The sequence below is a fragment of the Pseudopodoces humilis genome, chromosome 1 (assembly GCF_049639895.1).
Source record: "Pseudopodoces humilis isolate 2021_Gansu_Grassland_sample_001 chromosome 1, ASM4963989v1, whole genome shotgun sequence".
NCBI classification, from domain to species: Eukaryota; Metazoa; Chordata; class Aves; order Passeriformes; family Paridae; genus Pseudopodoces; species Pseudopodoces humilis.
Window position 1 is genome coordinate 13173133 of NC_142200.1, and position 19088 is coordinate 13192220.

General features: G+C 39.9%; 1 protein-coding gene across 1 annotated transcript; it reads right to left on the bottom strand.

Moving 5' to 3' along the window:
• Nucleotides 1–7757: 7757 nt before the first annotated feature.
• On the bottom strand, nt 7758–18774 carry MAL2 (mal, T cell differentiation protein 2). The gene is made up of 4 exons (XM_005516942.3): nt 18569–18774; nt 16334–16504; nt 11997–12155; nt 7758–9639 (listed from the first exon to the last, which is right to left on the bottom strand). Exons 1-4 carry the CDS (start codon nt 18701–18703, stop codon nt 9559–9561), a joined length of 546 nt encoding a protein of 181 aa, XP_005516999.1. The 5' UTR covers nt 18704–18774; the 3' UTR covers nt 7758–9558.
• Nucleotides 18775–19088: the final 314 nt, after the last annotated feature.

Consider the following 19088-nt stretch of genomic DNA (forward strand, 5'->3'; position numbering starts at 1 on the left):
TCAAAAGTCATTTTAACTCTTTCAAAAAGAGTAACTGGAAAAAACTGCTTTTCCTATAGAAACAAATAATCCTGTATCCATATTACCTAGCAGCTGCATGTGAACAAGGGAAAGACAGGTACCTGACCACCTCCGAGACCCCTCACTCAACACACAGAACTAATGGCATGTGCAGCAGCAGAGTGTAACTCCTTGATTACCTGAAGTCCCACATCCCTGCTCAAGTCATTGGAGCATGACGTCCCCGTCTTGTCTTAACACAAGTGATGAGCCAGTTAAAGCCTGACAACAGGGAAAATTAAAACATGACACAAGGACTGTGAGAAGAGGTGGGGATTAAATATCAGCAAGGCATATGGGACCTGAAAACACTACAGAGGACACTGAGACTGTATTAAAAGAGAAAAAAAGAGATGGAGGAGAGGGAATGGCTGAACCAAGTGGGATGAGAAAGTGTGAGTATATGTGTTTGCATGCATGAGCATGTGTGTAAAGACAGCCCAGTGTTCACAGAATCATAGAAGAAAACATAATGAACCGAGGAGAAAAAAACAGACCAGGAAGTATCTAGGAGATAACATGGAAATTTCATTAATCTTTTTTTAGTTACTTTGTACATATAATTAGTTTTGACAATTAGCTTTCAGCTTGTCACTGCTGAAAAATGTTTTTGAAGAGAGTCTAAGGAGCAGTACTGAAGGGTAAGGTAGAACCTCCTCAGCTGACTTGGGCATCTTTATTGTACCTATTTACTGCTCCCAAAACTTTCTATAAGAGCATGACCTGATTTTACTTCCTGTTCTCCTATTGCCTTGGGAAGGACCAGGATCCAACACTGCTATTCATTTGTATTAAACCAAGCAGCTCTGTTTATGCTAGGACATACAAGTTCCACCTTTTCCAAGAAATCTTAATTTACCTGCCTTGATTTTCAACTATCAGCTGGCCAATGAACTCGACATTTTGGTGATGGAGCAAGGACTGAGTATGCAGGGGAGGCTGTATTCTACAGGGAAACCTTGTCAAAGGGAAGAAGTCCCAAGCTGCATATAAGAGACAGACTGTTGATCACATAATAAGCTGCCTCACCCACTGCTCTGTTTCCAGTGGTGGCAAAAGGAGATGCTGTTTAGGAAGACCATGTGAGGCTGGTTATGTCCTTTTCCCTAATAATGACTAATGAATGAGTAATAAGCAGTATTCCTAACTGTTGTATTAGGGATACTAGAGCGTATGTGCCTGCCTTATCCTTTTAGCATAAAGACGTGTTAATTTGTCTAATCCCTTTTTGAACATGCTAACACTGTCTGCCTCCACAAGCTCCTGTGTTGGCAAGCTCCAGAGGTTCACTGCTCACCATGTCAGCAAATACTTTCTTTTATCTCTTTTAAACTAACCTTTTGGTAGTTGCCTCAAGAGTTCCCTAGATCCCATACAAGGTCCTTGTAAACAACAGTTACAAGTTTGGTTTAACCAACACATACATCATTTGGTAAATCATCATTACCTCATGCCATTGTCTCCTTCACTCCTCAGTGGAGTCCCAGTATTTTCAGTCTTCATAAGGCAGCAGCTTCAACACCTCAACTATTTTTGCTGCCCTTCACAAGAATGCACCACAGGGCTTTTTGGAGTTTTGTTTGTTTGTTTTTTATGTAGCAGTAACATTACACCATCTGTCCTGTTCCTAACAACTTTCTTATGAGTTCCAACATTTTATTGGAGTTTGTTTGCCATTGCATACTGAGTTGATGATTTCAGAGAACCATCAGTAATGGCTCAGAGGTCTTTTTCCTAAGTTATAACTCTCAGTTCCAGGTCTAATGTGGATAACTTTTTCCTAGATGCATTGCCCCAGATTTATGTATATTAAAGTTCATCTGCCACCTTTGAGCCAACTCAGTTTTGTGATGTCTTCATGGCCTGCCTGGAACTTGACTGTCTAAAAAGAATCAGCCCCAAACAATGCAATGACAGCAACTCCATGGCATGAGCTCTTTCAGTTGTCATTTTATATTAGTTGACCTGTTTAACTTTTATAACTCCCTAGGAAAAAGAAAACCCTCCAAAATCTCCTTAAGGTTTGAAGGCTAGTTTCTCTAACCTAGTGGAGCTACATGATTTCAACTACAAGTGATTTATATATGCCAATAAAGCCAACTGTATCCTTCAGGGAGAAGAGTGAAGAATACTGTCTGCATCTACTTCTTACCTTCACAAAAAGGGACTTTGCATTGTATTTGTGTCCTGGGATTGTTCTTGATAGATATGAAGTTCGTAATACAACCATAACAACAGAAGTATGAAGTCATGTACAAAGCTAAGTTGTTGCTATATCCCCTTATAATAAAAAGACGAAAAAACAAGTCTGGTTCCTTCAGATGAACACCTAAGTTACAGTGCGCAGCCCTAGCTGCAGTCCTGGCAGCTTTGTTTTCCCGGGATGCGGCTGCAGGCCCTCCGCAGCGATCGCGGCTCCCGGCGCGGCGGCTCCATCTGCCGGCACCGCGCTGGCACCCGCGGGCTCCGGCAGCTGCTCCCTCCCCTTCAGGGCTCGCCTCTTACCAAAAGAGTTACAGTAAACACAGAATGGATCTCTTCTCCTGCTTTCCTTTCAGCCAGCCCGTAACTTGATGATAAGGAAGAAGCTTTTCATCTTAGGACCTTTATGTGACATTGTACCTAATGTGCCCCGCCCAGCACTGCTGACCCTAAACCATGCACAAGCTGTACGTCCTCCAAAATAATGAGATTCTGCAAGTGCTGGACTTTTATATTGGAGTCTTCACACTTTCTAAGTCTGCCATGGCCACAAAGGCTATTTGTCCCTTAAGAGCAGTAGAAAAATATCTCAGCAACAACTCACCCCAACATCAGTATCCTTAAGAGAAATAGTAAATGACACAAGGCCAAGAAATTCGTAATTCCATTTGTTTCACAGGTCAGGTCTCCTTAGTGCTGAGGGGAAATTCTGCTCTTTATTCTATTAGTGAAATTCCTCACTGGCAACTAGTCCTCAAAAAAAGTTGCATTTAGATAACTAAAAGAACAATTTGGCTTCTTGTTCACCATCAAATTTCTCTCTGAAGTAACTCCATCTTTTTCTAAGAACATTTGCTCCAGCTAAGACTCAGGCTTGTTCGAAAATTTCATTATCTTTAATTTTTATTAATTTATTTTATTGATTTTTATTTTGGGTCAGGGGATGGATCTTGGACTTGGCCCAGGAAGAGCTGTCACTGCTGTGGGTAGCTGTATCTTAGAACTCAAATTATTCTGTACAAGTCTTCATCCTTTCTGTCCTGCAGCTCATTCTAGGTCCATGGTGATTGCAGCCAAGGAATGAAGGTAGAGGAAAACTATTCCTGCCCTCCTCTTACCTCTTAGAGCTGGTAACAAGTTGGAAAAGGGACCTGCAAACAATTCTCTTTCTCCTCTGCTCCTGAATTTTGAGTTAAAGTATCTGGTGATGATTCACCTTGCCTCTTGATTCCAATAACCCAAAGCTCTAAGCTGGCCCTACAGATTACCCAGGGCTGTAGATCCCAGGCCAAGGTATTAACAGTTTCAAAAACAGGTATATTCAGGAGATAAGTGCTGGATTTGATGCCAAATTTTATACAGGAAGCAACTGCAGCCAAGTACTGAGCTCTTATGCAACTTTTCTATCCGCAAGGCTTCCCACCCCATTTCCCCTTCTGCCATAACTTTGTATTTTATCTTGGTGGAACCACCTCAAGACTCCATGCCCACAAGTGCTACTGAAGAGTGAATCACACTCCACTAAAGCACTTTAGTTTCTTGAGTTGTCCAGTCTGTCTGTATCATGCTGCAGCTCTCTTTTTGCTTTCTAAAAATGGGGAAGAGACAGGGAAAAGAGAAGATGCTGTTTTAGATTTTACAGAGGCACAGAGATGCAACCTAGTTGGGGTTTTCACCTGGACCCAGGAGTCTATAAATACTTCTAGGCCATGAAGGTTGTAAGGAGTAAGACCTGTGATATCATTAATTACATTATTAATTCACGCTAAAGTATGTTTTGCACTTTCATCCTGTCAAAAATCATGAAAAAAAATGGCTGTGATCCCTGTATGGGATAAAACATTAGTCAGGAAACCTTCCACTCTTCTATTTTATATGGAAATAAAACACTTTTTGCCTGATTAGTTTGTTTGGTAAAACTTATTGAACCCAAACCACTTGTAACAGTGATGTTAAAAGCCAGTCATTGGTGGGCACTGCAAGCAGAACTGCTCAAGCAGGCAATCAGATCACTGGAAGGTCCCAGCACCTTTGTACAGGGCAACACAACTGCGCAAGGTCCCAGCTCTGCAGCAGGAGGAGTGCAGAACCTTTAAGACATCTTCCAAAACCAAACCATTCTATGATGCTTTTCTCTTCAAGGTATGCAGAGCTTCTATCCGGTGTGTTCTGATTTGCTGTTTCTTGTGTCACAGCACTGGTCCAATGACAGAAAGCACATCTTACTGAGATGAGCAGGAAAAGGTGTTTGGATGAGATTAAAATCTGCAGTAATTCTTTTAAGATTACTAATAATGTTGCAACCATAATCAAATCCAGTACGGATCCATAGGGTTCAGTCCTCGCCTCTCTGTAGCCAGGCACAGTAACTCTGGACATAAATGTATGAATATATTGTCAACAATCTTCAGAATCTTTACTGACATTTTCAATTATCCCATGGCAAGAAAGACGTTAAAACCACACCTAGACATAACCTAGTTTGATCATTGTGTTCCCTTGAAAGGTAACGTGACAGGTTAGTTGCCAAAACTTAGCTCAGGTTTCTGAACTGAAAGGTGCTGTGTCCTGGCAGGCTCAAGGCAGATAATATTTTGCTAGCTCCAAGAATTTAGGGCTCAAACATGTCATATAGCAGGGAGAATCTGAAACCTACAGATTCCTGAGGACCTTTGTCCTCTCTTTAAAATGCAGGAGGAAGATCAACACCTCAAACAGGAACTTCATGTCTACTTACAATTCAATAACCAAAATTTGTTAAGAGCCCGGAAATTATGATATTTGATCTAGGAATGCTGATTTGGCACTTGAAACCTCCCTTTGATTCATAATCTTGCACAGTCATTCTACCTTTTTACCCCATGTAACTAATTGCCAGAGTAATACCACCATGACAGAGACAGCAGTTGGGTCAGGTCACATACAACCCACTCTATAGGGCTTCCTTCCAGCCCACAGTGAGCAGCAGTAGAGGCTCTCACTTGAGAAACCAGGTTTCCTTCTCCTGCTCCACAGATCTCCTGAGAGAGGCCTCTGACAAGCAAGTTGTTCTTCAGTTGTCTCTGTGTCCAGGTTTTCCACCTGTGAAATGGGAACAGCACTTACCTTCTTTACAGGAGCACCTTGAGGATAAATACAATAAATTCTGAGCTGGTCAGGTTATAATGGTGTTTAGATAAGCACCACAACTGAGCAATAATTCTGGAGAAAAGAGAACAGTCATGCTGAATTCAGCTTCATAAAAAAATTAAATACTTTCATTTCTGTTTACTAATTTTAGTATGTAACATTTGCTTTTTCTTCTGGTTTTTTTTTTCTTTATGGTTTTCTTTATATCTCAACAAAGACTACTGTGTCATGACCAATTGTACAAATACAGCCAAGAAAGAAAGACAACATGCTCTCACTTTCAAGTTTTTGTAGGACTGAAAAGAGAAATGTTCTATTTGCATCTCAGTCCGAGAACTAATGGCTTACTGTCATCTTTGGACAAAAACCTGGGAAGCCTTTCTGTACAACTTGGGCAGCCTGGCAGAGGAGTATGAAATGCATCAGGATGCTTTTGTTCAGAGACCAATCTCACAATGTCTAGATAAAAATGAGCAAACAAGTTTTAGAAGTTTTAAGCTCTCTTATTTTTTGAAATTCAGATGGAGAAATTATGAATGTCAAAATTCTTTAAAGTTATAAAGCAAATGCAAAACTGCAACAATTAGAGGAAGTGCAACAGGAGTCAGCATTGTGATCTGGTTTAGGAAGTGAAAGAGACAACACAGGTCTAGTGATTATCCAGTGGTTTTTCTTTTATTTTTATGAAGGGCACAGGTCTATGTAGTCACTGCTTCTGCCTCTCTCTTTTAAAAGCTGTGGTTTGCAGCTGTGTTTTAAGGAAACTTTTTACAGTAGCACAACTTTACTCACATCAGGAGTTATAACCAATATGCACAGCCAGAGAAATCATGATAATCTGAACAGACTGACCTCCTGCAGATCAATAATCTTGCAGCACCTGTGTCACTTTGGATTATTTTCAGACATTTAGCAAGGCAGAAGCAGAATCAGGACTTCAGTGAAGCACGTGCTGTGCATATTTTCTGCCAAAATTCTAACAAAATTTTAGCTTTCTAACATGTGCACTTTCACTTCTCGTTAGAAAGAGAATAATTGCAGTAACTGTTGCTTATCTCCACCCTTTGAAGGAAAGTCTCCTTTGAAGCTCCTTCTCCTTATTTACCAGCAGCTACCACACAGTGCTATCCAAACACCATGAAATATTTTCTAAGAATAGGGACCTGCATAGTACCTTAGATACTGCTGCACTGCAGCTTCACATCAAATAGAGATGTTTGAGGAAAAGTCTATTTGGCATCTGTGGTCTTGTTCCTTTCACCTTAAATGAATTGAGACAAATTATCTCCCTATGTCCCTCCCCACCTCCCAGCTTAGATCTTTCATTCTTTGGAGAGGTCTCAGCTTGTGTCCTTGAAGGTCATAGGCTTGGAGGAATTCTCTTACAAGGAAGTAAGATTTTTTAGAACCAGCTTGCACATTTTCCCTGGAATACCTGTCACAAGGATTACATATTATATCCATATCAGTATTTGCATACATCCAGCACACACATACCATTTCTAAGTCACACCTACTTTTTTAGCACCCGGTATAAAGTAATATAAAATTTAACTACTGACTTTTTTTCCTGTTTTGTTTTTTTTTTTAAAGAACATAACTGCACATTCCAGTCTGACTGTCCATGGATATTCCTCAAAGTACAGCAAAACTCTATCCATACTAACACAAAAATTCTATTCTTTCATTCCATTTTACCTGTGAAAGTTGTTCTTCATTACTGTAGTTTTTATCTTTATCTCTTCTCTGTCCTTTGTTTGTCTTTGATACTTAAGAGGGAAAGTTCAGTCTTTCCTCACTATGCAAACAGTTTCCATGCCACGGTAACTGCACTCTGCTATCTGGACTTCCATGAGTAGATTACAAGGCTTGAATAGCACTCACCACTCAAGGGTTTTACACGTCAGGTTTGAACTTGGAGGTTAGATACAAATGCCAGCTAAGCTTAGACAGCCCTTTAATTGACTCCACATGTGTGATTCGTACTCTGTAGGTTTAAATATGCAGAACATTAAGACCTGGCCTCCATGACCTCAGCTGGCTGCAGAGACTGCAGCTGTGGCATGCACAGTCTGTGGTGTGCAGGGCATAGCCAGGTTGCAGGGCACAGGGAAACCAAATCAAAGATCAGCATCAGTTTAAAACATTGTAACTGACTTTACTCTTCTCACCAATATTCACAGAATGTCACATGGCAAACTAGCCATGAAATTAATTAAATATATGTGAAACTAGCCCCAATGCAACCGTACCTTCTCATGAAATCATAGCCTCAATTTTGTATGTCTAGCACCAGGTAAGTCAGAGTAGCAAGGTAGTTTTTTTGACACTTTCCAAAGACAAAATTAATAACCAGACTACTGCCATAAATATATTAAGTAACTTTAATGCTGGTTAGCATAAGTCTTCATTATATACTTTCATCCATATACTCCAGTGTAAATGTATTTTATACAATATGAAGTATTTTTAAAAGTATATGGCTCTAGGTAAAATGTTCACAAAAAGTTTGGATGCAATGAGAGAATAAGGGGAAAAAAAATCAGCCAGAGTATAAAATCTTTGGAAGAAAAAAACCATCAGAAAACAGGTACATGACAACATCCCATTGTAGTAATTCAGGATGACCAAGTGGTTCCATAGTCAGAAGGGTGCCACTCACTGCTGTGCCACCCACAAGAACCCAGCCTGGGTCAGCAGGGTACTGCTGAGGGTGGCTGCCCCTTGGAGATCCTTGTACCTGACAAGTTTGATAAAGCAGCCTCCATGGCAGACACCCTTGCTGCCTCAAGGAGAGCGAGCAGGCCTGGGAATGAAGGAAATCCTTTCTTCCTTTACACAACCACTGCTGGTCTCTGCAGAATAATCAGGTGCACTGGCAAGATGTAGTGAACAAGTTGTTTTACAAATGATAGGGAGCCTTTACTGTCCCAGCTTATCTTTTTGGCACTATTCACAAAAGCAAAAGTTATTTACTAGCATAATAACTAAAAGCTTCACCATGTGCAAAATTATATGAGTGTCAGGGAGCAGAGAACAATGCTATAGTTGAGTTTTGCTAAGTCAATTTTCTGTACATAATATTACATGTCATCATACACCAGAATATTCAAGAGAGGCTCAATTAAATGTCATTCGCATGAAAAGCAAACTCCATAGTGGGTGGACTGCTTTGCACTCCACTGCTTTCAGCAAGATGTTGCATAGGCATCTGTCCAAATAAAAAACACCTTTACAACACTGCAGCTTTAGAATGCAACAAATAACACACTGCAAGAATTGAGGTCAGACATTATTCACTATTTGGTAACATTCCATTCAAATGATATTGACTCACATAATACCTAACAAATGCAGCATTTGAAGTAACAAGAACAAAGCTGTACTCCAACAAAGTTAAACAGTGCAAAATTTCCTGTTAAACAAAAATATACCATGTATATACACACACAACTCAAATGCACTGTTTTGTTTTATAGTATAAATATATCTGATTAGGCTAAATTCCTAAAACGAATAAACTACTGATTGAAAGTCCCAGTTTTCATCTAGTATGGAATACAGTAAGCTTTAAGGCTCAGGTGACCCTATCCGGACACAGCTATAAGTGAATATAAAAAGATTTCACTGGATGTTTTTCAAAAATATTTTCTCTGTACATCAAAGTTAATAACATATAGGTACTAAGTTGTAATTTCAAAGTCAGCTTGGGATCTGGTCATGCAAAGGGCAGAACACCCATGACTCTACCAGGAGCCTCAAGGCTCCACCTGTATGGAGTGCTCTGTAATGCTGAAAAGCACTTAATCCCAAGGCTTAACATGGGGCGAGTATTTTAGCTGCCTGTGCACTTAACATCTTGGCTTGGTTTCCATTTTCTTCCTTTTCTGGCGTAGCACTGGAGGTCTGTTGTCTGCTAATGACATATCTCTTTATCCCTAAACTCTCTATTATCTTACAATGAGTACACAGTAAAAGTAAATATCAGAAAGGGAAGAGATGGAAACATTTTTCTGTTGAAGAAATCCTGATTAGGGGTTACTTGCATTTAAAGCAAATTTTAAGCAGGGGAAAAAAAAAACAGTCTTTTTAGAATTAAATTACAGTAAAACAGACATGTAGCACTTAATTTGATCTGAAGTGGAACACGTGGGCATTAACCTCTCTTCAACTGTTATTTAGCCTCCATCTCCTTAATGCCAGGGCTGTGCTGCAACCATAACAAATAGCTGTTGCAAAGGCAAAAATCTAGAGGAGGAGCAGAGAAAAAAAAAAAAAAAAAAAAAAAGAAGAAAAAAGAAAAAAGTGAATTACACATTGTTCTACAATATTTTTCTATTCTAAATGAATACAGGAACACAAGTGATTCAAAAGGTACCTCCCCCAACCAAAATGCTTAATAAGGTAAAGACAGGTTTGGGATCCTCTGAAGTTTTCTCAGGAACTTCTCTGTAATAACCCCATTTTACTACTATCTCATGTTACTACTATTCACTTGTTTGCTTCAGCAGACATTTAGAAATAGAATATGAAATAAAATTTCTGCGTAAGTTATGGTGAAAGTAAATGTGTATGTACACTGTGTATTTCAGTTCTCTTATCTAGACTGATCAAACATCAATCTCAGATGTTTCTAACTGAATGCCTTTACCCCAGCAAACATCAAAGAAGACATCCCTCCAAACAGCAGAACTCTTTTACTTGGAGAAACACAGAAACAACAACTCCTATCTGTCCCCTTTGACCAGATATTCAGCCATTAGAACAAATTCCCAGGCAATGCCAGGGAAATTGCTCCTGCGTAAAAACTGATTTGAACTGAAGGTCATGCCACAATGAAAGTGAATATATAATGTACACTGGACCAAAGAAATGAGAAACAGGATTTCTGAAAACATGTCTCATATTATCCAGTGATAACAATGAATTGTCTCTTGTAATCTACCAATTCAATGATCCTTTGCTTTACATACAAGTGTTAATTTAACTAATTAAAGTTTTGAATAAATGCTACACCACAGAACTGTAAAAACTGAACATATATATATTTCTAATCATGTTAAATAAATGTAAACTTAAAAGACAATGTTAGAAACCTTTTTACTTTTTGTCATGTGGCTCACAGGACTGTTTTATTAATATATTTTTAAGATTCAAAATTTTTTTCTGGATGTTTTGACTTCCTAAATATATACTTCTGGAAAAAATGCAAAGACACTAAGGACTACATTTATTTCATTCACCATTTTCCAGCTACTCTTAATTAAGATACTGAGGCAAGCTACAAAAGAGTCTTCTCCTCCTCTATCTTGACAGGGATTTGAGGGGCTTGAAGAATTGAATTAAAAAAGTTAGCATGGAAGCAGGGAACGGTTTCTTGGAGTGCCCAGTATTCTGTTGTCAGACCAAATGACTGCAGTGACCATATACTCAGGGGGATCTGAACACACTAAACCAGGACTTAGAATTTAAGATATTTCCTCAGTATAAAGTCCCTCCCTTAGTTCAGGCACAGCTGGAACATCACCTCTGTCCTTGTGCCACATGGCCACCCAGGAATCAGACGTGCTTGAGTACGTTACTGGCAGGTGGGTGATGTGAGGAACACTGGCCTTGGGACACTGACATGCCCACTTCACCTCTTCAGGGCCTGGCTTGCCAAAGCTAAAGGCTTTTCCTTTCTATTCTGCTCTTGCAGACAGAATGCGAATCTTACACCTTCTGTTCACCTGTTTTCATCTTAAGATGAACTGAAAGTGCTTACTGTGCAAAAGTTGTGATGCACAGAGTTTTAAGGACAACAGATAACCCCAGAGGGTTTAGAAGCTTAATATATACAGTTCCCTGGTATGAAAGTCTTTGGATGGAACAAAAAATTAAGAGCAGTGGTTTCAGTTCTTTAAGTTAAGCCTGACACACCTCTACTCATCCCTGAAGAGTCCAGCCAGGATTAAAACTAAAGCCTGTTATATTTTCTGATTCAGCTGTGCAAATCCCACATCACCAAATACATTGATTCAGTGATGATGCAACTACAGTGAAAAAAAGGCATTCTGGGCTTAGGCTATCAAGAAAATCACTCCAATAATTGCAATGAGACAGCAGAGTCTTGATGTAGTAAGGACTTATGTGGAGCTTCATAAAGATCTAGTCCAAATTTTTTAATCTCCATGACATGTTCAGGACTATCTAAATGGTAAAAAAAAAAACAACTGAAATTTTGAGCAATGGTGTAAATTTCATACCTCATACCTCATCCTTGGATAGAGGCTCAGTTCTTTTTCTTCTACTAACCAAAATGTTTTTACAAAATACCTTGTCTAAAAAATATAAGCTGTAGTGATCATATATTTTAAAACACTACAGTGAACACTATCAACTCTACACCATACTGAAGAATAAGCGGTTTATCCCATAAGCATTAGCTGATACAAATATTTTTGCATGTTTCTGTTAGATACTACTTGCTGCTGTCAAAGGCAATTCTTTCTCTCACAGCTCCTCTTTCTATTCCAGTTTGCTGTTAAATTCCCAAGTTGAATGGCTGGCTACAAGTGCTTGCTACAGACTTATGTTCCCCTGATACAAATATATGAAACACCTACCGAGGCTGCTATGCTTATGTTATATTCACGACCACTTAGAATGCTCTCATATATGGTGGAGTTGAATTTGCAGGGAAAGTGATGCAGAGATGTAGTTGCTGCTTGCAGTAGAAATGCTCCAAAATAAAAGACAAAAGTAGCCCCATGGAAAATAAAGTCCTAAAAAGCAAATAACAGAATCAGTCTGGGCTTCAATACATATCTAATTCTTCTCATCTCAGTACAAATGAAATCCAGCACTGAAACATGAAACAAGAACTGATAACACTAACTTGAGATAAGCAGTATTAAATCCATCTGACAGCTTAACCTGGACATGTTTTCACAGCTTCTTGCAATTATAAGCAACTCACTAACATTATCAGTGATCAAGGGCAGCTCTCCCTCTCCCCAAATCTTACGTTCTTTTAAATTAAGAGGCACATACTCTTCTTTATGTACCTGCTGACATTTTAGACCACCTTAAAGTTAGTGGAGTTTACAGAAATCTCTCTTCAAACAGATAAAAAAAGAAGACATATACAGGGCAACTTGATCACAATTCAAGCAGTACAACACAATCTTGCAGTCCCATAAGTCTCTTCTCAGCTATAACCAAAGCTTCAAACATCTTCCCTCCATGCTTAAATTTTGGTTCTCTAATGCCAGAAACAATTCAGCTTTGACACAGCTGAGATGTCCAACATCCCAATACAATGAGATCCAAGAATTGGGGCATTTCCACAACTCTCTCTGACTTGGCCCTACCTAATAGTCATTAACCTGACAGCTCTTCATGATACTGTGGAATAAAATGTCCAAGACCTGTGAGGACAGGTTTTAGGATTTATTTCAAATATGCTTCTCTACTGGCCCTCTCCAGGCAATTCCCTCCACAATGATGAATGCTAACTGAACATAAGGTTTAAACTCCTAACTCTCATTTCTGGGTTCCATTACTGACACACATATAAAAAATCTGGTGCCTTTGCAGGCCCTAGTTCAGATCCCAGTATTGCAGCAGCAAGATCTAAGGCATGTTCCAGTACAGTTTAAAATGTCTATTCTTCCAACATCTCCTTCCATTATTCAGTCTGAAAAGCTGACATTTGCACTGCACTCAATTCTTGATCCGTAAAACATATCCTTTGTGCCTATACCTGTAAAGGTCTGGAAAAGCCACAGAGACAATTTTAAAATATACACAAGTATATGTGTGCTTTATGATACCTATGATATGCAGTCTAACTCCAGTACTAATGAGTTCCTTATGAACTTTAACTTCACTTAAGTGCAGTAGTCTATCAGTATGCCTAGAGTGAGAACCCAGGATACTTTATGTGTGTCCAGCAGACAGCACTCACCTGCATAGAAATTACTGGGTGACATCCTCACCTGATGCCTGCCTGAGAGCAAAGTGAGAATGTGCTGCACTACCTTGTCCAGAGAAATGCATTTTCTTCATAGATGTAAGATTTTCTTTTAATTGAAAGAATCTTCTTTTCAAACACATTACTTGTTCCACATTTGACTGCAGCTAAAGCTACTTAAATCATACCCTAGTCAGTTTTGGTAAGTTATGATATAAGCTGCTACTACAGTATCCCCATTCCACTTAGATCAGGACTGACTGCATACAGGAGAGATATTTTTCTGGAGAGACTCTTTCATCTCCTTCATTCTCCTGCCAAACCCTGTAATTTCCTTCTCCTGGAAGCAATTATAGCGAAGCTCTGTAGCATCAGTAAGGTTTCAAATTTACATGGTTATGGTTTCTGTGACCAAAAATGCCAAGATATTGTGAGGGACCTTTTCTTGGGTTTTAGTAATTATTGTTATCTAGTGCCTAACTCTCCCTTGCTTCCACACTTGTATAATCATTGAAACCTCATACAAAGTGTATGTAAAACACTATCAAAGCAGCATGATAAGTTCACATCTAATTTTGTAAATGAGTGTGTTGTGAGTCAGGCTGTAAAGGGCAGTACTTGTCATACCATCTGATTTAATACACTGATGTACTGAGTGATGGAGCTCCATAAGGTCCATATTTTCCACTGTGTACTATCTTATTTTTAAAGTATCTTTATTAGTATAAGCAGATATATTTACACCATAAGGTATTACTAAATCCAGGACTACATTTATAGTAACAAAAAGAGTTTGAGTATTTCCAGTAATTAATTATTTATTTGCAACAGAACGTGAAAAGGACCCAACTTGTCAAGTGCTGCTAAAGAGTTTAGTGTCAACAAATTACAAAACATTTGGGTACCCGAAAATAGTGGTAAAGTGTCTTCTCTTATATTTGTTGACAGCTGGAAGGGGCTGGGTTTCAGCTACCAACTTAGAGACAAAATTATTCCCTTTGCACTTATTTAAGATCACAGAATCACAGAATTACTAGGTTGGAAGAGACCTTCAAGATTATCGAGTCCAACCCATGCCCTAACACCTCAACTAAACCATGGTACTGAGTGCCACATCCAGTCTTTTTTAAACACATCTAGGGACAGTGACTCCAGCATCTCCTCAGGCAGACCATTCCAGTCTGACTGGATGTCAATTGAGTTATAACAGCTGTTTTGATAAAGTTATAGATGCAGTTTTTATACTAGTAATGTATCCACTTCCTGACATAGAAAATTTTCCAGCAATTTATTATACACAAGGGAACAAAATTAACAGTACAACAAACTGCCAGCATCAAGAAGCCAATGCGTAACATACACGACTGTTTTAAGATGAAATTTGTATAGCATTTTCAATCTATAAAAGGCTTTGTCCTTATGCAGCATCTCTTAAATAAATGCATGATTGTAAACTGGCAAACAGTTTCAATGAAACCCAGGACACTATTAATTTACTTTAGTTATGCTTAAGGGCTTTGTTGCATCATAATTTGTGAGGATGTTGCAGCATAAATCCCTGTAAAGGTCTCTGTGATTGCAACTGATTATTAGCCTAATTACTGTCTGTATTGTGCTGGAAAGCTGATGCTGTATGTATGTTTATTCACTATCAAAGTACTAAAGTTTGTTTTTTAATAGAATCCAGTCTGTTAGCACTGATGGGCTTTGATTTATCAGAGCTCCAAACTCATAAAGCTTTATGATTTGCTTTAAAGAACTTCTGTTTTAAGAAGTTAATGAATTGCCTGAACAGAGAGATATCCACAGCTGTTGACACTGAAGCATGCAATTCCAGCTATGATCAGGGGGAGTGTCAACAGGAGAACTAAGCTGCCCAGGAGGAAAGTGAAGGTGATCAGCAGTTACAGTCAGACATACTTCAGTAGTTTAGAATTTGCAGTTCTTTCGGAAGATTTTTTTTTGAAAATTAAAAATTATGATCACAGTTATGCCACCTCTTATCATTCATTTCCAGTACTATAATGTGTGGTATAATCTCATGCTAAACTACTTGAGTACTAAAAACTCAAAGTAAAAAATAGTTAATGACAACAAAGGAGCATGTAAATTACCAGTCAATAACCTGAGGTATCCATGTGGTTGACAAAAACTAATACAAAAACCTTCCCTTTTTTAACAGGAAGCTAGAGTCTTTGAGAACTACTGGCACAAGCCATAACAATCAATTCAACAAGATTCAGGCTCTGTCTTCAAAATGAAAAGCTCAGCAAAGAATACTTATATCTTCTTATATCTTATATCAGCCTCACCAAGCTCCATCTAAGAAAGATGAAGATGTTAAGTCTCCTGTTAAGATGTTAAGATATCATAGTGCAGGTTATGATGTCTTTTACCACCTAAGGTCTAACAGCCACTCATCATTGCTCCCCTAGCTTTGAGGAATTGACCCAAAAGTCACAAGTAGACTTTCTTAGGAACTGGAGGGGACCTTCTGAGTGCTGAAGTACAGTCTGTGCTATCTCAGACAATCACATCAGACAGTATATTCATAAATGCATTCTTTCCTTTATAATATTAGATATATCTTTCTACATCCCATTATTCACAAGGTGTTACTACCACTTCTCTAATAGTCAGAAAGTATTTTCTGATTTCCAGTCCACAATAATTTCTGGCCATTTAAACCAGTTTGTTGTCACGCCTTGTTAAATGAGTCCTCTTCCTGCTGCTCATACATTTTATATGCTCAGAGATGACAAGTGTACTCCTTCAAAAGCTCCTTCAGCCTCCATCATAAAACAGGTCTTGGATTTCCTCTGCTACCTCTGTAACCCTATTCTTTCTTTTTCCAGTTTTGAATTCCTGCTTGAAAAACTTTGTGCTAAAGCAAAAAGTCAGGTGTTAAAACTTAGGATCAACACTTCTCATTAAACATTTTTCAGTTTATAAAACAAACAGAATCCTTAAATGAAGAAAAAATCTTACCGCTTGGTTCCAGTTAACAGCAACTCTATTTGCATAACCAAAGAGGAACACAGAGAGAAACACAATGGAGAGGAACCACGCTGTTACTGCCACAAACATTACCCATCCCTGCAGCAGTGGCAGTGGAACTTGGGTAGAGGCGACCAAAATCCAGACTATTGTTCCAAACAGCTGCAAGGAAAGGAATACAGAGAATGAACTGAGAGATAACTTCTACTCCATCTTTTCTGCCTAAGAACTGATATTACACATTACATATCATCAGATGACTCTTAGGAATCATGAGAAAACACTCCAAAAGTACTCAGAGCCCAAGACCTCCTCTCAGAAATGATAGGCACTAAGTGGTGAAAAGACAAAGCCACTCTGAAATTCCTAAAAGCTCTTAAAATAGTCTTGAAAGTGAGATTTACAAACCCAGGTGACTTGTGTGCTGCTGCTGAAAATTCTACCCTGACTGAATTTTGGGCAAAATACAAGAACCGTGAAAACACAGTTCACATACACACACAAATATCTCTGTATTTACACTAATCAGCACAAAAAGGATGTACTTCTACTACTTTGGATTCAATCTCATACTGTTTCACTTTGTCATCCTAATCAGATGAGATATAGAAAGAAGATAAAAACACACCCATTTTTTCAATGTATTTGTAATACCAAGCTGAAAGAGGACACAAAGCATTAAAGCAAAAGAAAAAGCTAGAATACGGAATGAGTTGTAAACTATGCTGCAAAGACTAGAAAAATATAGAGCTTTCCAGAATCATGTTAACTTGGAGAAGAATTCAGCAGTGCCAATTTTCATTTCAGCAGACTCCTCACAGAAAATGAGTGGTAGGGACGCTGTGCTAGGAATGGTCTGATGGAGAATTTATGTACTCTAAAGCTTCCCTGGTTTAATCAACTCTTGGCCTAAGGAACATTACTATTTCTTCCTGCAAATCCTGCCTTTTAATAAAAAAGGGTAAATAGGTAACAATTATAATTCACTCCAAATATGTTTGTTTATTACAGAAATACTGAACTGCATAATCCAACTTGATAAATAGTGTCAACTAAAATCTATTTCCAAGCACAAGTTACTTCTTTCCTGTTTAAATTCTACAGATTTACAAACCAGAAGTCAGAGGTTACATTTTCAGATTCAGAGAGCTTTCTTTTGTATCAGTTGGGTAAGAGATACCTTTCAAAAGATGCCTGCTATAAAATTAGTTGGTTCTTCTCTGCTGTTACACTGCAGCAGCATATATGTAAAGATGCATTGCTAGTCTCAGTTCAAAGCTCCCATGGGTTTATGTATTACTGTTCAAGTTGTTCTCTAGGGTTCCTTTTTTAGCTGCGAAGAACGAAACTTTCTCTAGTTTCACAAGACTGCAGGTGCAAGTCTGTTACTTGGTGACCAGAGAGTGATGGGCAGTGAGGAAGTAAAAGGGATAGCAGAAAGTGTCTGTTAAACAGAAAACAGAGACAAATGAAATGTTTTCAGTATTTTGAATGTGCAAACTTGCAGGGTTCCTTAAAAATAAATTTAGAACTGTACTGTAGAGACTGCTGTAATGTCAGCACCCACTGTTGTGCTATTTCCCTCACACTACACCTGTCCACTACAGCTTGGCTGTCAGATGTACAATTGGTTGGCAGACCAAATTAACCTTTTGTCCCTACTGCCTCTGGGCCTGATTCAGTACACGGACTTGTGTTTCCAGTTTCGACTTGTCCCTTGCTCAGGTACAATTTTACAGCTTGTGAGGTGGGATCCAGCTCACATACTGGAACCCAAGCAGTATTCTGCTCTGACCATAAGAAAAATACCTAAAATTAATAAAGTCAGATGAGTTCTACTAAGTTTTTATAAGTTCTATAAGTTTTCGTGTTTTTTATCTCCCACTAATCAGCGGCACTGCAGAGCGCCATACCCAACCCCAGCTCAAAGGTCCTCTCAGCCCTTTGCACACCAGCGAGGTCTAACACACACATGACATTGAACATACTTATAGGAGTTTGCAGAGGACGCGTAACACGCGCACGGACAAAACCTGCTGTAACTCTCCGTGTGCCTTTTTGGGTCGGGGGGTCAGCGTGGCTCAAAGCCTCGAAAGCCCCGCGAAAGCCACCTGTGTGCGGGGCCGGTCCCGCTGCGGCCCGGCCCGGCCCCCGCACCTGCCCCGCTCACAAAATGGCAGGTGAGCAGGCCCGCGGCCGCTCCCCACCCCGGCCCCTCGCACTCACGATCTCCAGGAAGATGACGGCTCCCGAGAAGGTGCGCAGGATCTCCAGGCCGGAGGGCAGCGTGACCCGCGGAGGCGGGAAGTAGGGAGCGGGGTTGGGAGGCGGCGGCATGGACGAGGCTCCCCTGGGCAACATGTTGCTGCGGCGGTGGCTGCTGTGCCGAGCGCGGCCAGGTGGGCGAGGAGGCGGCGGTGAGGGCGGGCGCAGGTGCGGCCTCCCCCGGCCCGGCCCGGCGCCGGCCCCGCCCCGCAGCCGCCTCCTCGCCCGGGGCTGGGCGGCGGCCCCGCCGTGCGGGCACCGCGGCCGGGAGCGGGCCGTGTCCGGCCGCCGCCTCTCGGCTCCCCCAGGAGCGCGGCGCTCCGCGTTCGCGAGTCCTGAATCAGACCAGCCGGACTCGGGCGCGATTTCCTAATGACGGTTTGCAAAAGGTTGTTATTTGCCTTCTGGTTACGGATATTTGGGCTTCGAAATGGCGAGGTTGCCTTTTTGGGTTTCTTTTTTGTTGTTTTTTTTTTTTTTT

Coding starts and splice junctions, on each gene's coding strand:
- MAL2 (XM_005516942.3), bottom strand. CDS start 18,703: ATGTTGCCCAGGGGAGCCTCGTCCATGCCGCCGCCTCCCAACCCCGCT. Junction 16,505..18,568: donor CCGTCATCTTCCTGGAGATC/GTGAGTGCGAGG, acceptor CTTTCCTTGCAG/CTGTTTGGAACAATAGTCTG. Junction 9,640..11,996: donor ACATAAGCATAGCAGCCTCG/GTAGGTGTTTCA, acceptor CTCCTCCTCTAG/ATTTTTGCCTTTGCAACAGC.